The following is a 21,501-nucleotide window of genomic DNA, read 5'->3' on the forward strand; positions in this document are numbered from 1 at the left end:
ATGTTTAGTTAAGAGCAGAACAGAGCAAACCAAGCCAAACAGAGCTAGAACAGATGATTGTATGTGTTTTCACAAAACCATCCCATTCAAAACAGGCATGGGCATAGACAAAAACATAGTCTAAAATCCATAACCGTGTGCTTTACATGTTGGCATCATTGAACCACATCTGAATCCCTAGAGACTGAAGTGGAGGGAGACTAAACTGCCTGTAACTTCGCCCCTCCTTGGACAACCCCAGGACTGGTCATAAAACTGAAGGTGACTACACCAGSGGTGGCCTACCACCTCCCTCTAGGATGGCCAACCCTGGTCATTAGAACCACACCACAGCTCACTGCCTGTTAAACCCCAGGCCACACAGCTGCAGACACCTCGTCTGTGGAGCTTGAGGGGGCCTATAGTCTTTTAACAGTCTCAGGCTAGAGCTTTGGATTGCTCCTCCTCACTAGCTAGAGTGAGAGTTAGCAGACTATACAGTTTTAAGATGTTCATTTAACTAGGCAAGTCAGTTGAGAACAAATTCTTATTTACAATGACGGCCTACACCGGCCAAACCCGGACGATGCTGGGCCAATTGTGCGCTGCCCTATGGGACTCCCAATGACAGCCGGCTGCGATACATATAAAGTTGTATTTATATGCAACAGCTTCTGTTTATTTAGTTAATGACTATACCTGCTCCTTCCATTCCTAAAGATGAATCTTTAAGAGATGAGTGGAACTGAAACACTGGCACTGAAATGCGTGCCAGTTTTCCCTACAGTGGCAACACCAATGGCCAGGGGGCAGCCAGGCAACCTGGGTCATGCTCATTAGGCACGAAATGGAAAAAAAGTGGTACTAGGAACATGCACGTGTCCAATAAGAAACACTTGCTGTCGTTTCTGTGTGTCCTAATGTCCTAATGAACAGGACCCTCAACCCTGCATGACACAGCTGTGGTCTGCCCATTAGTTTTGTTCCTACTGATGATTTTAGGGTGTTTAAGTCTAATGAGGATCAACTAGAGGAGATGAGGGGTTATGAGGATTCTGAGGGAGAGGGGAGCAGAAGATGGAATCAGAGAGGAGAGGAAGGTTAGGGTTTGGAGGGGAGCAGAGAAGAGAGGCTCACACACACATCGCACCGAATGTGGATCGATCGTTCATCTGCCGATCGTTCAGTGCACTGGGACCACCCGATGTAGATTTCTGACTGCCAACAGTTTTCACATGATTCTACATGTAAAATCGGTGCGCACTCAGTTTGCAAATTACATTCAGGAGGTGCTAAGTACTCTCGGCCAGCAAACACTATTGGTGAGTCTGAGCCCTTAGGGTTTGGAGGGGAGCAGAAGAGGGGTTACGCTTAGGAAGAAAAGGACCAGAAGACCTCCCTATGTTACTTAAAGCCTAGCACTGATCTCCTTTAGGCTAGCCTAACCAATCAGAAAGCCACAATGGCCCCAGCCCTGCCTGGAAAATCAGCTTCCAAACCCACAAACACTAATGAAAAATGGGAAACAGGACCCATTTCTGGCATGGGAAAAGAGCATTGGTTTGGAAAGAGCAAGGTCTGTGAATGAACACCTTGTTATTGTTAATTTTTTATATATATATAAACAAGTGTCATGTTGCTTAAATCAAGTGATTGGAACAAACGAACCATGGCACATTATGGTGAACGGATGTGGGTGGGTTCTTCCCTAAATAATTGAAAAGTTATTCTGTCAGCTCTACTAATTTTATAACTCTTTAAGTGAGAATCAATCCATTGAGGAGAGTCAGGATAATCATTTAGACAGTAGGATCAAACCATGCATGGATTAATTAACTAAAGGCTTCTTATCATCCATATAGTCACGATTATAAAGTCACGCTTATACGTCAGGATGTGTGTGCGTAGCGAAAAAACGTTAAATATTGGACTCCTTTTTGTTAACATTTGAGCCTTTAGTTTTGTATAAAAACACTATATACAGTATTCAGACCCCTTGAATTTTTCCACATTTTGTTACAGCCTTATTCTAAAATCAATGAAATAGTTTTCCCCTCAATCTACGCACAACACCCCAAAATGACAAAGCAAAAACAGTTTATTAACATTTTTGTTAATTAAAAATGCAAAACTGAAATATTACAATTACATAAGTATTCAGACCCTGTACTCAGTACTTTGTTGAAGCACATTTGGCAGTGATTACAGCATCAAGTCTTCTTGGGTATGATGCTACAAGCTTGGCACACCTGTATTTGGGGAGTTTCTCCCATTCCTCTCTGCAGATCCTCTCAAGCCCTGTCAGGTTGGCTGGGGAGAGTTGCTGCACAGACATTTTCAGGTCACTCCAGAGATGTTCGATCGGGTTCAAGTCCGGGCTCTGGCTGGGCCAGGACATTCAGAGACTTGTCCCGAAGCCACTCCTGCGTTGTCTTGGTTGTGTGCTTAGGGTCGTTGTCCTGTTGGAAGGTGAACCGTCGCCCGCAGTCTGAGGTCCTGAGCACTCTGGAGCAGGTTTTCATCAATGATCTCTATGTACTTTTCTCTATGCAGCCCTAGGAAGAGTCTTGGTGTTTCCAAACTTCTTCCATTTAAGAATGGAGGCCACGATGTTCTTGGGGACCTTCAATGCTGCAGAAATGTTTTGGTATCCTTCCCCAGATCTATGCCTTGACACAATCCTGTCTCGGAACTCTACCAATAATTCCCTCGACCTCATGGCGTGGTTTTTGCTCAGACATGCACTGTCAACTGTGGGACCTTATATAGACAGCTTTGTGCCTTTCCAAATTATGTCCAATCAATTGAATTTACCACAGGTGGACTCCAATCAAGTTGTAGAAACGTCTCAAGGATGATCAATGGAAACAGGATGCACTWGAGGTCACTTGAGTTTCATAAAAAAGGTTCTGAATTCTTATGTAAATAAAGTGTGTTATTTATTTGTAATACATTTGCAAAAATGTTTTTTTTTTTTTAACTGTTTTCGTTTTGTCATTATGGTTGTCACGACTCCTGCCGAAGGTGGCTCCCCTTCCTGTTCGGGTGGCGCTCGGCGTCACCGGCCTACTAGCTGCCACTGATCCCTTTTTCCCCTTTTATGTTTATTGGTTTCACCTGTGTGTAGTTTAGATTGATTGGTTGGGCTTTATTTACCAGCCGGCCCGCCTGCTGGTTGTGCGGGATTATTTTCGATGTACATGTTGTACACGGCTGTATGTCACGGTTGTCCGTGTGTTTGGGTTTTGCTGGACTGTTTAAGTCCCCCGTGTTTAGGGCATTTGTTTTTGTCAGCGTCTGTTCACTGTTGTGGTGGAATAAAAAGTACGCTACCCTGAACTCTGCTTCCTGCACCTGACTTCTTCCCCACTACACCCCGGGCGTTACAATGGTGTATTGTGTGTAGATTGCTAAGGATTTGTTTTAAATGTAATCCATTTTAGAATTAGGCTGTAACGTAACAAAATGTGGAAAAAGTCAAGGGGTCTGAATACTTACTTCCCTGTATGTGTGTGTGTCTGCGTGTGTGTTCTTTTTTTCTATGTAAATACCCAACGCGGCCTTGGGTCGCAGGCCTGAAGGACCACTTAGCTGAGCAGACCTGAATGTTTGGAGATCTTGCTAAGATTTACTTATTTCATTTAAATCAAGTTGTTTTACGGCTCGGGTGACCTTTGAAAGCACAGTTTGGCGTGGTAAAATAAACAGGGTTTTCTGGAGGAGTGGCTCATTCATCTGTAAACTAACTAGTCAAAACTACATCCCAAAAGGGACCCTAATCTCTATAAAGTGTACTAATTTTGAAAAGGGCAAAGTAGTGTGCTATATAGGGAATAGGGTGCCATTTGGGACGTGCACACAATGATGCTTTCCTCTCTACTACGTTGTCGACAAGCTGCATTAATACCCACTGCCTATCCTGTTGGGCTGATCCAACTCTCCACTTAGTCATATAGCAAGCCCACACTGTTGTCTTTTGTCTCGTAGATCTGATAATGGTAATCAAGGGAAATGGCTGTAGATTAAAATCAACACCATTCCAAATAGTGGACTAGGTACTACTGGACCTTATTCATAAAGCATCTTCAAGTAGGAATGGTATGTGCTTTTCCTCATGCAGTATCAATATTCTAGAGCATATTTCTATCACATAGCTTGCATAACTTAGATCATTAACTCAAGCGCAAACCTCCCGGTCTGCAAACTCAGTGAAATTCCATGGCCAAATACATATTTGCCTGCTCTGTTTTGAATTTCAGCTAAGCTAAGGAAAATACATAAATGTTCTATTCAAATTGGTTTCCCCACCACAGATTACCATCTCCAGCTGCCTTGCGGGATGTTTTTTACTTCATAAAACACAAGTATGTTGATCATCAATATCATCCTTCTGTGACTGCATTTTCTCTGCCTCTGAAAATGGTGAATAGAACTTAAGATCGTATCTAAGGAAGCAAAATGGCGGAGCATCCGATGAATATTGTTTGTGAATCATGATCCTCAATTACTTTCAAAATTGTCATACAGAATCTCAAGTAACACTGAGCTGTAGCAGTGACTGACTTTTCCAGTCATGTTCAGCCCTGAATATGGCATTTCCTCAGTTTTCAGTGGTGGTGAGACCGTGACAGACAGGTTTAACATGTGGCAGTGGTCTGGACTCAGTAGTCTCATGTTACACAGAGCTGGTGGTAAGTCAGCAAAACAAAGACAAGTCCAGATGGCCTGATAGGGACAAGATTAAGATCGATGTTATGGAGCGTTTTGGTTTGGGCCACGACAGACAGCCACTTCAGGAGAGGGACTAATCCTTTAGGCTGAAACCAAACTAGGGGTTGTGTCTCTAATGACATCTTATGCCCTACATAGTGTACTACTTTTGACCAGGGTCCATTGGGCACTACATTGAGAATAGAGTGCCATTTGGGACGCATCCTCGGAGAGCAGTGAACTGTTGCGCTGTTCAGCTGTGTTTACAGTATATACTTCTATATACTTCTATATACTCCTCTTAGTTAACAGTTTAGCATCAGGTGAGATTTTCCTGCCATGTTATAACTCTTGACTATGAACAAGAAACTATGTCTGACTAGCAAAAGATATATAACATACAGTACATTCAGAAACATTGGGACAAGTTGAGTCAGCGTTTTACATGCATGTTGTGTCACCTGGATCTGCCCCCAGCCGATACGGATAACCAGTTAAGCCTAGATTGGCATCTTTCAACATAACCTGTCTTTCTGAGAGGATTTAAGAGAGCTGAAAACCTACTGAGTAGCAACCTTGAATGCAGAATGTTCTGTAGGAAAGGATCAGACATGGCACTGGGAGATGCTGATTGAGTAAGGTGGACTTAATGTACGTATAATGACAGACAACACTTTAAACCGAAGATCAGTGTAAACTATAACAGGTTGGGGGTGGGTGTGTGTGTGTCTGCATCTGGCAACTGTTACTTAAGCTGTAATCTTTACTGAGAGGAATGAAGCGTTGACTGTCCAACTCCTCTTTACTGTTCAATGGGCCCTATGATGGCCTGCAATGGTGCATTGTCTCAAGTTGAGCCCGGAGCCCCATGGGCCTATAAATCCAGGGCCTCGGTTATCACTCTCTCCCCATCTAAGAGCTCTGTTTCTGTGCCGTGATGGGCAAAACAGGTGCCCTGGATCAGCCCAGGCATGGCTCCAGATCCAAGAGCAATGTGGGCCCTGGCCTCTGAAGGCTGATATCAGCATTAGAGAGGAAGTAGAGCACTTCTTTTAAACAAGAGTGATGAAGCTAGTGGAAGAGAAACTGCAGGCGAGAGAAAGACTGAACAGAGAAGCAGTGGGTCTGGAGACCGAGAGAGAATGGAAAACATCCTTTAAGGAAGGAGATTGCCAAAAGAAAAAGCTGRACACATCTGTCCTGTTTGATTGTCCTGCTGTCTGCTGAGTCACAGCATGTGAAGAGAAAGAGGGGGTTCTGGAACAGGAGCAGGCCCTTTGAAGCGTAAGCTCTAGTATAAATAAAATACCCTTTCATTTGTCTGGCTGTCTTTCTGTGAAGAGCCTGTCAGTGCTGGAAAAGCTAAGGGATCTCCCCAACTCCCGCCCTCCCTCTCTTTCGCCCTCCACGCATGGAGTGTCTGCTCCAGCCTACGGCAGGCATGGAAGCTAATTGACGAGTGTTGGCCTTTGTTTTACCGTGTCAGAGCAGCAGGACCAGCAGGGCGCCTACTGTGTTTTACCGTGGCAAAGCAGCAGGACCAGCAGGGCACCTACTGTGTTTTACTGTGCAGTAGCAGCAGGACCAGCAGGCGCCTACTGTGTTTACCGTGGCAAAGCAGCAGGACCAGCAGGGCACCTACTGTGTTTTACTGTGGCAGAGCAGCAGGACCAGCAGGGCGCCTACTGTGTTTTAACGTGTCAGAGCAGCAGGACCAGCAGGGCGCCTACTTTTTTTACTGTGGCAGAGCTGTGCAGCAGGGCCTCTGGGCTGGCTCCGGCACCGCTGTGGAGGGACAGGCAGATGGCCACCTGCTGGAGGGGTTCTGAGAGGAGGCCCCTCACTACCCAACTGTCTGTACCCCAAAACAAGGTCTAGTGTGTGGGACAGAGCACAGCACGTCCTCCATCTCATTACTGGTTAATTTGGTTGAACTGTAGTTAAACCATTCTGGTCCTTGGAAATCACAATGGGAACAGTAAACTGAACAGTGAACTCAAAAGGAGGCGAAACAAAAACCTCTCCGCCAACCTATATTGTCTGTTGGGCTCAAATGTGTCTGATTGTGTGCGCCAATCAATGCCGTTCACTTGTGTGTTTGACATTTTGCMTGAAACATCAGGCATTTATACACAGGGGCTTTGTTGCCTGTGGCCTCAACTTGGACAAAAATACGCATCCTACACAACAACATGCCAGCAGTGGGATGGAGGTAGATGGCTCTACACAAAGATAGGGTGGAGGAAGGACCAAGGCCAGGCACTCACATGTGTGGGCTGAGCTCGTAGAAGTTCCTGTTGCGATACTCCTCCACCTTCTGTGGTGTGTAGATGGGGAGAGACCTGTAGGGGTTCATGGAGATCACCACACTGCCGATGTACGTCTGCAGAGAGAGGGAACAAGACACCAGGGTATGATTATTAGACATTAGATATCACTACGCTGTCTATGTAGGTCTGCAGAGAGAGAGCGATAAAGAGTAGAGTGAGAGACATCAGGGTGTAATGGATTGACTAGTGTTCAGAGAATCTCTCTCAGGTAAGGCATACTGCTATGGTGTCTGAAAGTGATGTCTTGCTCTGCTCTCAGGGAAGCACTGAGGTGAGATGAGTTTCATTTTTGTATCCTCAGCTCTTCCCAGCTGGGAATTCTATCCTGCTGCATTGTTCAGGCATGCGGGAGCTAGAAAGGAGTGGAAAGAGCATCAGCAAGGGAGACGTAAAATCAAAGGGAAAATGTCTGGAATCCTGGGATGCGGCTTCTACCATGACACCCATATCAGAGGGGGGTCTGGTAGATAGAGAAATGTAGGGGTGGTGGGCACGAGAAGAGGGGGGTCTGGTAGATAGAGGAATGTAGGGGTGGTGGGCACGAGAAGAGGGGGGTCTGGTAGATAGAGGAATGTAGGGGTGGTGGGCACGAGAAGAGGGGGGTTTGGGTGAGGCTACATCTCCAAATGGTGATGGCTGATAAAGGCACTGGACTCAAGTCATTGAAACAGATTTTGTCGGAAAGAAATGGGTCAGCTTGATGCAGCCGGGTCATTCTTTTAGTGCATTCTCTATGTACAGTACATCTTATTTCTATAAATTATGATCGAGAAAAACATGAACTTATGAACTTTGTCATTGTTGCTTAGAGTATGTTAAGAAAATTATACATAATAACTTCACATTTGGCATCTTTCCCCGGCTCCATGTATTTCTGCAGAGTGTGAGACTGACGACAGTACGCCATTTCTGAAAGAATCAGTCAAACTGTAAACCTTACATTGACAGAAGAGGACCACACTGCATTTTCAGGTGGTTCTAAACAACTCCTGATCCTCTCCACTCCCTCTGTTAAAATGGAAGTTATATAACCCACTCAGAACAGGAGACCCAGACCTTTCCAAGGCAACACCACATCCCACTGCCTATTGTCAAAAAGTACATGGGAGGCATAATCGACTCTTTGGAGAACCCGAGGCGAGAATGGACAAGACAAATGGAGTGCTCAGAATAAAAGCAAACACTGGGTTGGTAGGTTCACTGCTAGACGACCAAGTGTGTACAGGGCCATTAAGGCAAAGTTAAGGCTGACGCGACAATGGCCCTTTTTAACAGGAAAAGCACGCAAGTACACACACTCCCATGCCCTCTCTCAGCCTCCCATAATGAGTGCATGTACACTCCCTTCTCCCCCTGAATACCTCAGATAATTGTGGTACAATGGGACTGGAGGGATATACAGTAGAGAACATTATCAGGACTTAAGAGAAGGGAATTCTTAGTGTAAAAAAATTCTCCCTCAGCAAGTGTTAAACTGGGTTTAGTCATAACTGAGTCATAGCTGTTATATAATTTAATATATTCTCAAATGTATTTGACACTCACATTATGCTTTAATGTTTTATGGCAAAGAAAACAGGGGCTTTCCAACCACAGGGACCATTGACCCTAACTGAACACCAGAGTCAATAATAATAGTAACCATATCACTGTTAGTCCCATTATATAAGTGTGTTGTCGTGATCTCCCATATAAAAAAGGGCAACTTCAAAAACTAGTTCTTTCAAGGATGAAAGTTAAGCAGTGCTGAGTAAATTACAGAGAAAGGGGAAATGTCTTCTTGCAGGACTTTGTAATTACAAGTTCCAAACAGTAAAAGAAAATACTTTGCTTCCTCATTCCAAGCTAAGCATTATAATCCAGACATCACAGTCTAACAACATTCCCATTAGATCTAAGCTAAAACAGCAAGACCTTTAAAGGAATATGTATAGTCAACACAGAAGAAATGTCATGCCTAAACTGACATTTAAATGTGTGTTTGACTTGGCTCATCAAAATAAATGATGACATCAGAAGGGGAGCGGTCGTAGGATCAAAAAAAAGGGTTGGCACTCATAGAAATCAGATATTTATCGCAGGAATCAAATATTTTCTTCTAAATCTCTGAAAAATAAAACCATTGAGGTTGATGTTGTGGGCAGGGTGTCATGTACAACCGGTAAGGAACGAAAAGACCCAGTAAGATTCACCTCATGAATGAAAACATCTGACACCATAACAAGTACTAGGGACACTCACCTAACGGGCCTGTAGGGATTAGTAGCTAAATGTTTGCTGCAGCCAGCCAGCTTTTAAAATCCCCCCTGGTCAGTGGAGGTGGAAGACCCCACCCAAATGTTACTATTACTGTACTACTTGTATCACTATGAGGTAGAGCAGAGGTGATAAAGACTATTATAAACTGGTTGGTTAAAACCCTGACTGGCTGACAGCATACCATGGGTATGACAAAAATTATTTTTACAGCTCTAATTACWTTGGTAACCACTTTATAGTAGCAATAAGGCACCTCAGGGGTTTGTGGTATATTGGCCATATTCTACACCCCCCCGTGCCTTATTGCTTAAACATCTTCCCTAGACCATCGTTCCTTGTCAGCTATAGCACTTCAGTTCCCTTAGTACTGCTTTAAAGAGAGCCGTAGCTTACTTTCTGGCTTGTTGTGGAAAGATTAAAAACCAAGAATGAACCATAAACTGTCCATGTCAAGAAGCAAGGGTGGATTAGGTGTTCCTGAGTATTTGTATTACKTGTCTTATAATGCAAGATACCTATTGTCATGGGTTTAGAAACATGGAGGAATAGTAGGCCGCTGGGAGTGGCTAGAGAAACATTCTAACAGAACATAGCAATTTGATCTCCATATAATCATTACGGTATTAGCTCAAGTTCCACTGGAAAATAGATAATCCACTACTTGAGTTTATGTGAAGTGGCAAAGATACGTCATAAAAGGTTATCAATGGAGCATCTCTCCCTTCATGTCCAATATGTTTACAGCAGAGGGAAAGACATTGGTTAATATTACYTGCCAACGCCAAAACATCAGTCAGGTGGAGCAGGTAGTAAGGGATGGTGAAATCAAACCAATGAAAGAGTTGATAGCAGAGTTTGGCCTGAATTATATACAATTTCTACCCTATTTACAGATCAAAATCAATAACACAATTATTTCTCAAAGGGTATTGATGTGGGATCTAAAAGTGTGATGGACAACAAACAGAGTTGAGGGCTGCTATAATGGGAAGGGAACGGTTTCTTGTTGGCCTCTCCCCAAACAACTCAGTTACGTTGGGAACAGGACTTGGGTGCATCTCTGACCGCAGTACAGTGGGATGCAATATGGAAAAACACAACATCGATATCCCAAATGTGTAAGGTATCAAATTAATGTTTTGCATATAACATTAATTTGATACCTTACACATTTGGGATACAACTCAGTTACGTTGGGAACAGGACTTGGGTGCATCTCTGACCGCAGTACAGTGGGATGCAATATGGAAAAACACAACATCGATATCCCAAATGTGTAAGGTATCAAATTAATGTTTTGCATATTACACCTCACAGGTTGAAAAAAATGTATCAACTCCTTTCAGATTTGGGTTGTTATGGCTGCGGTGGGGTTGGTACACTAATGCATCTGTTATGGAAATGTCCAGCTGCTAAAACATTTTGGACCGAGGTAGATATGTTGTCTGGAATTTTGAATGCATGCATCCCACATTGTCCTGTGTGCCTGTTAGGAAGTAGGGTGGACAATATCCAACCTAGAACGACGCAACGCATCATTGCATTGGACTTCCTGCCAGYCAAACGAACAATACTCAGGAATTGGAAAAAGTGTAAACCACAGTGCTTCAGCAYGGACATTTGGTTAAGGAAATTCATGGATTTATTGACTACGGAACAAGCAGCGTCGGCCCTCCAGGACTATGACAATGGTCTCGGGGACATTATAGGAAYATATGTAAATCAAAAAGCATAGCCTAGTATATTATTTGTACGTGAATGGCGTTGAGCTTTACACCAGTCCAGCCGACGCTTGGCATTGTGCATGGTGATCTTAGGCTTGTCGTACAGGGCCACAGTGTCTCCCGACCCCTCCTGTCTCAGCCTCCAGTATTTATTCTGCAAAGTTTGTGTTGGGGGGCTAGGGTCAGTCTGTTATATCTGGAGTATTTCTCCTGTCTTGTCCTGTGTGAATTCTCTCCCTCTCCTTGGACCATGCCTCAGGACTACCTGATGACTCCTTGCTGTCCCCAGTCCACCTGGTCGTGCTGCTGCTCCAGTTTCAACTGTTCTGCCTGCGGCTATGGAACCCTGACCTGTTCACCGGATGTGCTACCTTGTCCCAGACCTGCTGTTTTCAACTCTCTAGAGACAGCAGGAGCGGTAAAGATACTCTGAATGATCGGCTATGAAAAGCCAACTGACCTTTACTCCTGAGGTGCTGACCTGTTGCACCCTCTAATAATTACTTAAAAATCCTACAATGTGATTTTCTGGATTTTTGTTTTAGATTCCGTCTCTCACAGTTGAAGTGTACCTATGATAAAAATTACAGACCTCTACATGCTTTGTAAGTAGGAAAACCTGCAAAATCGGCAGTGTATCAAATACTTGTTCTCCCCACTGTATATTACTGTTGAGGAAAAACTAATGTTCCAATTTTATACAAGATATTGCCAGGAAGTTCCCTCTCAGGATAAAGCCAGAGTAACGTATTTACAAGTTGCACAGTCTTTAAATACTTCATCTACACAAAGAGCTGTTTACCCCTCAAAGGGAGGTAAGCTTTCAAAAGAGATACGTGGTAATTGGCTTTACTTCATTAACAGAATTGTACAAACAAGAACAGGTTCTGACCAATTCTCACAGCCTATGTGTCTAAGATAGGGGAGTGATAAGATCTTTAAAGAATAAACAGAGGAAACTAGATTTCTGCCTGGCTTTTAGTGCCCTAAAGTTAATGAGCCAGTAACAAATCACTCCTCTGTGCGGTATGTAAAGAGGTTACTAGACAGAGTGGAAAATTACCAGTTGAATAGTGTGATTCCACTCAAGCATTTTTACAGCACTAGACAACAAAAAATATTTTGCTCCAGCATTACAGACTGACTTAGACCAACCATATGCTTTAGCCCCCCCCCCCCCCCCCCCCTATTTTACTGACTGTTTCCATTCAGTGCTCAGCTGTTGCACTGCTGGAAATCACATCTTTGTTGAGAGTCAATCAATCAAATTGTAGCAGATCTAGTCTGAATCTTGTCACATTAATCCAGATGAGTAGCTGCAATACATTTTCTCTTGGTAGGCCGATATCTTGGACCTACTTTCTACAACGCATGGGTCACCACATGCACTGAGCAGTTCTGAGTTTACCGTTCTTGACAGAGAAATTTGAGGGCAGCTTAGATGTCACAAACAACTCACATAAACACAGGAAGCGATATGAACTTAACTAAAATATCACGAAGCTGAGGGAGCCAGCCAATCATAGTTGAGCGTGGTGACATCAATCTCTGGGCTCTGACTTGGCTCTGTCCTAGTCAGCAGCGAGAAGAGAACCAGAGCCATAATCATAGAAGCTGATGTCTGGAGACACCAACTCACAGATAGGCAGGGGTTCCTGGGAGAAGCCAGGGAGCAGAGCGCTGAGACAGAGCCCTCATCCAACCTCTCTATTCCAGACCTGGGTTCAAATATTATTTGGAATCATTTCAAATATGTTTTATATGCTTTATTGAGCTTGCCTGTCTTCACGGACCAATAGAGTAGTGCCAAAACTGCACACCCCGCCAATCTGGCACTCCAGGCAGGCATGCGCAATCGCTCAAAGTATTTGAAATATTTCAAATAGTATTGGAACACAGGTCTGCCCCATTCATCCACCCCCCCCAAGGGAAGCGGCAGCAGCCAGTTGAATCTCCTCATCCCTGGAGCTCTGAATGTTCTGCCTCATTTGAGACATCTACATTCTTCAGTGATGTGACTTATTGATTGGTCAACTCAGGGCTTTGTGGTGAGGTTGCTGTATCTGTGCTGCTGTTTTTGAGGCCAGGGCTAAAATGAATAGGCTAAGCACAGGCTCTAGCAGTGAGTTAAGAAACAATGAATGATGTATCTGCAGATTGCTTAAGTGTACACTTTGTGTTTGTCTAARCTAAGTGTAAACATGCACTTTTAGGGAGAGGGAAGCTGAGGGAACAATAACACAGCTGAACCACGACATTGAGACTGAGGAAGCTGGGGCAAAATTTAGTTACACAGTCAAACGCATCTGAATGTTAGCATACATTCAAGTATAATGTAAGTTTCAAATACATTGAGAATATATTAAATGATATAACTCAGCTATGGCTAAACCCAGTTTAACACTTGCTGAGGGAGAACTTACATAGATCTCATTGTGGTCGAAGCGGTTCCTCAGGTTCACGATGAAGGAGTCTTCGTTGAGGGGTTCTAGCAGGACCATGTCCCCCACCCCTATCATGTTGTCCAGAAGTGACGTCTTCACCTCCATCTTGGAATCAGCAGTCCCCCCTGTAAAGAAGAATAACAAATGGAATACATTAGACACAAGGAGTGATTTGAAAACAAGAGAACGGGGGATGAACTCGGATATTTCTGGTAAAAGTAAGTTGTTGCTATAGATTACATTATCTGCGGTCTATTAGTCAATGCATCAACTCTAGAACTTCAGTCCTGAACGGTTTTGGTGAACTCCTATGAAGATCAGGCACTCATCCTTGTGCAGTGATAATCTAATCTGGAAGAGTGATGCATATGAGGGCTTGATTGGCAGTCCACCATACTATAGTAGTCCATAATCCAATTGTAATCCAGCTGTGGTCTGTCTGGAGAGTTTGTGTCAAAGACAGTCAGTKCCACTCCCCCAACCCCCAGCCGAGCCCCCCCCCATCCATATATCCCTGTCCAGACCAGATAGCATGCTCCCTGCTGATCCAATCGCTGTAATCCCCTCACATTAACTTGCCTCATCCAGGTCCATCATGGTATTTGCTTCTAACAGTACCAAAAATTAGAACAGGTCATGGTAGAAATTGTTTTAGTTACTTAGCACCGTGGTCCTGGAATTCTCTCCTGAACATTTTAAAATGTGATGATCTAGTTCGTTTAAACACTTGATCGATGTATATATCATAGAAGAGTGTAATTGTTTTTAGGCAAGCTGTTTTTAGTCAAGATGTTTGTGTTTTTAATGTAATAAGTAATTGTTGTACTGTATGTGTATTTATAGTTTTGTTTAATGTTGTGTTAGTGTATGTATGTAAGTTGTTTTGTCTGAAACGTTGTTCCCCCTGCTGCTATTGGACCAGGTCTCTCTTGGAAAAGAGATATTATCTCAATGAGAAAAAACCTGTATAAATAAAGGTAAGATTAAAAATGAAAAACATTTGACTTATACAAATGTCTGTCTTAGACTGCACTATATACTGAAATGAATGCCTACAGACTACTAGACTATTTTCCCAGCTTGATGGCACCAACTCTGTGCTGTACAGTATGATGCAGGTAAAAACAAAACTTTCCCAAAAACACTGACAGTCACAGCATGTTGCACTGAGTYATCACACTATGCCAATAATACAAGCCACCTTAGAAGAAAATACCCAAACCAACCCAAAAGCCCATGTTTGTACGTAGTGCTTGTTTCTGCTGATCTAAAGAGCTGGGTTAGAAGGGGAGAACTGAACAATAGACGATGAGCACATTGCTTCACCCAAGCCCATCTGTTACAACAGCGCACAGAGTGTTTGGGGTACAGCAAAGCCCTGTATCAAGGCCTTGAATGTCCCTAGGCCTCTCTTTATCTCCATCCCTATAGCACTAGGATTAGTGTCCACAGGAGATGGGAAAAATAGGCGAAAAACTGCCACCCCCAGCAGTGTCTTTGTCTCCAGTTTTCTGGTTCGGTTCTCTCCCCTTCTTTCCAAATATTACCCCCGGTTCGCTGTTAAGCAGCTGGGACAGAAAGGTACTGGTTGCAGATCGCTCCCCAGGTTGTGTCTCTGAGGTCATTTGAACTGTATGACTCTGGGTCGGGTCTTTATGTTCAGATGTTGAACAGGGGGGGCTCAGTGCATCCCCCAAAATGGCACCATATTCCCTATAGTGCACTATTTTTGACAGAGCCCTCTGGTCAAAACTAGTGCACTATTATAGAGCAGCGATTCTCAACTGGTGGTTCACGACTCAAAAGTTTTGAATGGCGGGTGTCCGAGTAAAAAAAAAAAAAGTTTAAAACTTTTTGGGTGGGTATTTTTATTTATGACAAAATACTAAATTCTGAACTTTGACAAGTTAAACCAGGTATAAAGTGTGTAGAAATGAACATGTTTATCAATTTAACCTCTGAACAAGTTTTCAATCACAATATTTTCAATATAGAGCTAATAGCAGCACTATTTTGGTTGATTTTGTGGGTTTCAGTGAGTTCATAAAAATATTTCATTAAGAATATGGGTAAAACGTAATTGACAATGAAAGAAGTGGGCATGTTGTTACCTTGTCATACAATTGCTACATTTCCTATCAATATAGCACTATAAATAGTTTAAGATTTCTTTTTGATGATTCTTTTTTGCAATGCGAATATTGAGTAGCAACTGAGACATGGTTGAATTTGGGTCCTGGGGCAAAACCAGGAGAACGAAACACTGCTATCGAGAATAGGGTACCATTTGGGACGTAGCCTCTCTGAGGAGCAAACCCAACACCAACTCTGCCTCAAGCCATGCGAACGTTCATGGTCCACCGGGAGGTCAAGTGCGAGGTCCGTTCTTCCATTACATAATTCCCTGAGGAATCTCTCAAGTCCACTGTGTGTCGAGTCGCGAGGTTTGAACAGGCATCGCGCAAGCAGCCAATCAAACGGCCTCAAACCAAGCAGTCGCTGAACAAACACGTCCCGCAGAGTTTGCGATGGCTATGTTTAGAACTGCTTGTTATTGGCTGATCAAGAGCTCCTCTGGAGACCTCATGCTATAGGGCTTAATGGACTTCTGGTTCCACAGACAGCAGTTTTCATTTGATTTAGGATCAGCACCCCACCGTCTAATTCACTTAAAAGGCAAAACAGCCCAGAACTATATAAGTGAGCATCGTATGTGTAGTAGACTTCTCCAGGTGCATGTAATGCAAGGACACCAACATGGATCAGGTGGGTGGCAGAAGAGACAAAAATCTGGATGAGCTACTGCCCTGCCAGCCTGGTAGCCTAGTACCCCAGATTCAGACATCCCTGCCAGGCAGCACCATTAGCAGCCAGTGACGCAACACTGAGCAGCCTCCCTCCATACCGGCATATCGAATCCTATCGAGAGAGACCGGGAGAAAGAGGACACAGACATAGAGAAAGAGAACAGAGAAAGGGAGAACGAGAGAGGGGCATAGAGAAAGAAAGGACAGAGAGAGGGAGAACGAGAGGCATAGAGAAAGAGGACAGAGGAAGAACGAGATGGGCATAGAGAAAGAAAGGATAGAGAGAGGAAGAATGAGAGAGAGGCATAGAGAAAGATGATAGAGGCAGAGAGAGAGCTAGCCAGATAGCCACCTACCTTCCATAGCATTAGTTTTAGGTCATTTTTGCCTGTTAAACTATCTGGTTAGCTACATTATTACGATTCACATATAGCTACCTGATAGTTAGGAAGTAAAACATTTGCTTTGTGTTCATCTTATTTCATCTCTATTGCCATGGTGCTGGATGGAAGAAGGTTCAGTGGATGGGTAAGTCCATATTAAGTCAATAGGGCTAACTGGCCAGCTAGCTAGCCACAAAGAATTGGTAGCTAGCCAGTTACCCACGAAAAATGCCACCTACCCACCCATGAGCCCCCTTTCCATTTACTGTAACCATACTTGTCACACACTGAGCACCAACTGACAGACACCGKACGATGAAAAGTATTTGAAATTTGCTCAGTCCAAATCTGAACCAATTATAGCAGTCTGTTTCACAAGACAACACAGTACAGTAGAGCACAGTGCAAAGAAAAGTAGAGTATGTCAGTATAATACAGTACTTACTGTAGAGTAGAGTTTAGTACAGTACACTAGACTCCGATAACCGAAAGAGACTTTCAAACTCAAGGGGTCATAACATAGCCAACACCACATTCTTTCTGCAGACATCTTTGAATCYTAATTTTGGAAAACGTGGTCACAAACTGAGGAAGATTTTACAGTCATTCGGTAACCAAACTTTACATCTACACTGTTGGAATAAATGTGTTTTTCATAGCCGCGGGAAGTAGGGGTACTGAAGTACCCCCTGATAAATCACAATTAATCATGTTTTTTGTAACATTTTCTGTGGAACTTGTTAAAATTAGTCCTTGTGCATAGAGTTGTATCGTTTAACTTTGCAATCAATGGTTTTTGTCCTGCATACTTTTAAAGTGAAAAAAATTGGAGCCTCTGCATCATTCAGTTACCATGGAATTGCCCCATATGCAAAATCTACTTAAATGTCTATGTTACATGGAGGTCTTGGTCCTGGGATTACGAAGCAAGTCACCTAGAACATATTGGTGCTGGCTCACCTCCAGCGTTTGACATTGCCCCATATTTMCAGACTAAAGTAGAGAATATATAATTTAAGGTTCCTGGACTGGGGCCATGAGTAATTYTCCATTTGCATACAGTGGTATGAAATGTAAAATACCACCCCCCCAACAGACAATAAATACAGAATAATAAAAGCTTAATTACATAAAGAAATATTAGTGAGAACATAGCCATAATACAAACAAAAGAAAGGAGAATGGAATATATTTGAAAAGCCTAAAATTGAAAAATACATTGAGAGCAGAGCCTCAAACWTACACACAACCACCTGTCTTGGGCCAGAGCTAACACACAGTACACACACCTCAGTAGTACTCACCACAGGCAGAACAGAGCAAACACCACTCATCACCATGGCTGAGGGACTTTGCTCCTAAACAACGTGGCAACTTGGCCAGCCTAGAGGGCAAACACATTGTTCTGGATACAGATGAGGGTTGAAATCAACAGCATAAACTATACAAATTTCCTTATCAAAATMATTTCACCTAGCTGTGTTTCCAAATCAATAATTGTTATCCCAATGGGTAAATTAATAGCTATTAAGACAGGAACTCCCCAATCGCCGAGGCAGGACCACAACATCCAATATAAGCATATGGGAAATTCCAAGGTAACACAGTGTTTTTTGATTGTATGTCAAACAAAAAACAATGATTGCAAAGTTAAGCAAACGATACAACTACAGAAAACAGACAATTTTACAAAAACACATTTACTTGAACAGTACAGATGCAGAAGTTTGGTAACAGAAAGATGGCACAAATGGTCATCCAAACTTTGCATCTGAACTGTTCAAGTAAATGTGTTCTTGTAAAAGGTTTGTTTGACATCTGACATCTTGTTGACTCATTGTTTGAGTCTCAGCATCACTCTTGCCATGAAATTGCCCATATGTCTGTTTGTTTGATCTGTCCTACCAATAAAGTTGWTCTGGTGCCTTGGCTCACAAAGGCTGTGGCATATTTGATGAAACCACAGAAGCCACAGTAATACAGAAAGGGGGAACTGCTTTCTGGGTGGATGGAAGGACTTATGGGACCTATGGGCTGAGGGGACCATTCCCCACTCTCTACCACCACATAGTGGGGCAAAAAGTATTTAGTCAGCCACCAATTGTGCAAGTTCTCCCACTTAAAAAGATGAGAGGCCTGTAATTTCATCAATAGGTACACTTCAACTATGACAGACAAATGAGAACAAAAAATCCAGAAAATCACATTGTAGGATTTTTTATGAATTTATTTTGCAAATTATGGTGGAAAATAAGTATTTGGTCAATAATAAAAGTTTCTCAATACTTTGTTATATACCCTTTGTTGGCAATGACAGAGGTCAAACGTTTTCTGTAAGTCTTCACAAGGTTTTCACACACTGTTGCTGGTATTTTGGCCCATTCCTCCATGCAGATCTCCTCTAAGAGCAGTGATGTTTTGGGGCTGTTGCTGGGCACACGGACTTTCAACTCCCCAAAGATTTTCTATGGGGTTTGAGATCTGGAGACTGGCTAGGCACTCCAGGACCTTGAAATGCTTCTTACAAAGCCACTCCTTCGTTGCGCGGGCGGTTGTGTTTGGGCCTCATTTGGTTCCATCGCTGAAGACCAGCACGTTTCAATCTTCAATGCCCTTGCTGATAGGAAGGATCTTTGTCACTCCAAATGCTCACGAGTTGTTTACCAAAAAGTTCTATTTTGTTTCATCTGACCAATATGACATTCTCCCAATCTTCTTCTGGATCATCCAAACGCTCTCTAGCAACTTCAGACGGGCTGGACATGTACTGCTTAAGCAGGGGACACGTCTGGCACTGCAGATTTGAAGTCCTGGCGGCGTAGTGTGTTATTGATGGTAGGCTTTGTTCCTTTGATCCAGCTCTCTGCTGGTCATTCACTATTCTTAGGTCCCCGGTGTGGTTCTGGGATTTTTGCTCACCGTTCTTTGTGATCATTTTGACCCACGGGGTGAGATCTTGCTGGAGCCCAGATCGAGGGAGATTATCAGTGGTCTTGTATGTCTTCCATTTCTAACATTGCTCCACAGTTGTTTCTTCCAAACCAAGCTGCTTACCTATTGCAGATTCAGTCTTCCCAGCCTGGTGCAGGTCTACAATTTTGTTTCTGTTGTGTCCTTTGACAGCTCTTTGGTCTTGCCATAGTGGAGTTTGGAGTGTGGACTGTTTGAGGTGTGGACAGGTGTCTTTTATACTGATAACAAGTTAAACAGGTGCATTAATACAGGTAACGTGTGGAGGACAGAGGAGCTCTTAAAGAAGAAGTTACAGGTCTGTGAAAGCCAGAATCTTGCTTGTTTGTAGGTGACCAAATACTTATTTTCCACCATAATTTGCAAATAAATTCATAAAAAATCCTACAATGTGTTTTCTGGAAAAAAAAAAAAATCTCATTGTCTGTCTAGTAAAGTGTACCTATGATGAAATTACAGGCCTCTCATCTTTTTAAGTGGGAGAACTTGCACAATTGGTGGCTGACTAAATACTTTTTTGCCCCACTGTATGTATATACTGTATACATATATATATATATATATATATATTTTAATATATAAAAAATTAAATGTCCGGCCCCCCCCCCGATTTGGGGATCGGTATTTTTTGTTCCTCCAATAATCGGTATTGGTATCGGCGTTGAAAAATCATAATCGGTCAACCTCTAGTATGTACATGTAGGTATGGTTAAAGTGACTATGCATATATGATGAACAGAGAGTAGCAGTAGCGTAAAAGGAGGTGTTGGTTGGAGGTGGGACACAATGCAGATAGCCCAGTWAGCCAWTGTGCGGGAGCACTGGTTGGTCGGGCMAATTGAGGTAGTATGTACATGGATGTATGGTTAAAGTGACTATGCATAAGATAAACAGAGAGTAGCAGCAGCGTAAGAGAGGGGTTGGGGGGCACACAATGTAAATAGTCCGGGTAACCATTGGTTACCTGTTCAGAAGTCTTATGGCTTTGGGGGTTAAAACTGTTGAGAAGCCTTTTTGTCCTAGACTTGGCACTCCGGTACAGCTTGCCATGCGGTAGCAGAGAGAACAGTCTGTGACTGGGATGGCTGGGGTCTTTGACAATTTTTAGGGCCTTCCTCTGACACCGCCTGGTGTAGAGGTCCTGGATGGCAGGCAGCTTTGCCCCAGTGATGTACTGGGCCGTACGCACTACCCTCTGAAGTTTCTTGCGGTCAGAGGCCGAGCAATTGCCGTACCAGGCAGCGATGCAACCGGTCATGATGCTCTCGATGTTGCAGCTGTAGAACCTTTTGAGGATTTCAGGACCCATGCCAAAATCTTTTTAGTTTCCTGAGGGGGAATAAGCTTTGTTGTGCCCTCTTCACGACTGTCTTGGTGTGTTTGGACCATTCTAGTTTGTTGTTGATGTGGACACCAAGGAATTTGAAGCTCTCAACCTGCTCCACTACAGCCCCGTCGATGAGAATGGGGGCGTGCTCGGTCCTCCTTTTCTTGTAGTCCACAATCATCTCTTTAGTCTTGATTACGTTGAGGGGTAGGTTGTTATTCTGGCACCACCCGGCCACGTCTCTGACCTCCTCCCTATAGGCTGTCTCGTCGTTGTCGGTGAGCAGGCCTACCACTGTTGTGTCGTCTGCAAACTTAATGGTGGTGTTGGACTCGTGCCTGGCCATGCAGTCGTGGGTGAACAGGGAGTACAGGAGGGGACTGAGCACGCACCCCTGGGGACCAGTGTTGAGGATCAGTGTTGCAGATGTGTTGCTACCTACCCTCACCACCTRGGGGCGWCCCRTCAGGAAGTCCAGGATCCAGTTGCAGAGGGAGGTGTTTAGTCCCAGGTTCCTTAGCTTAGTGATGAGCTTTGAGGGTACTATGGTGTTGAACGCTGAGCTGTA

The 21,501-nt window shown here is 43.5% G+C and overlaps 1 protein-coding gene across 9 annotated transcripts in view; it reads right to left on the reverse strand.

Moving 5' to 3' along the window:
• Window positions 1-21,501, reverse strand: part of LOC111977383 (unconventional myosin-Ib) — a 139,395-nt gene that overhangs the window by 110,532 nt on the left and 7,362 nt on the right. For all 9 annotated transcript variants that reach the window (XM_024006822.2, XM_024006792.2, XM_070448157.1 and 6 more), the window contains exons 2-3: window positions 13,426-13,571; window positions 6,957-7,072 (exon numbers count right to left, since the gene is read on the reverse strand). In XM_024006822.2, coding sequence (XP_023862590.1) covers window positions 6,957-7,072; window positions 13,426-13,551 — 242 coding nt within the window. In that variant the 5' untranslated portion in view covers window positions 13,552-13,571. The remainder of the gene's footprint in view (window positions 1-6,956; window positions 7,073-13,425; window positions 13,572-21,501) is intronic.

Source organism: Salvelinus sp. IW2-2015, linkage group LG2 (assembly GCF_002910315.2).
Source record: "Salvelinus sp. IW2-2015 linkage group LG2, ASM291031v2, whole genome shotgun sequence".
Taxonomy (NCBI): domain Eukaryota; kingdom Metazoa; phylum Chordata; class Actinopteri; order Salmoniformes; family Salmonidae; genus Salvelinus; species Salvelinus sp. IW2-2015.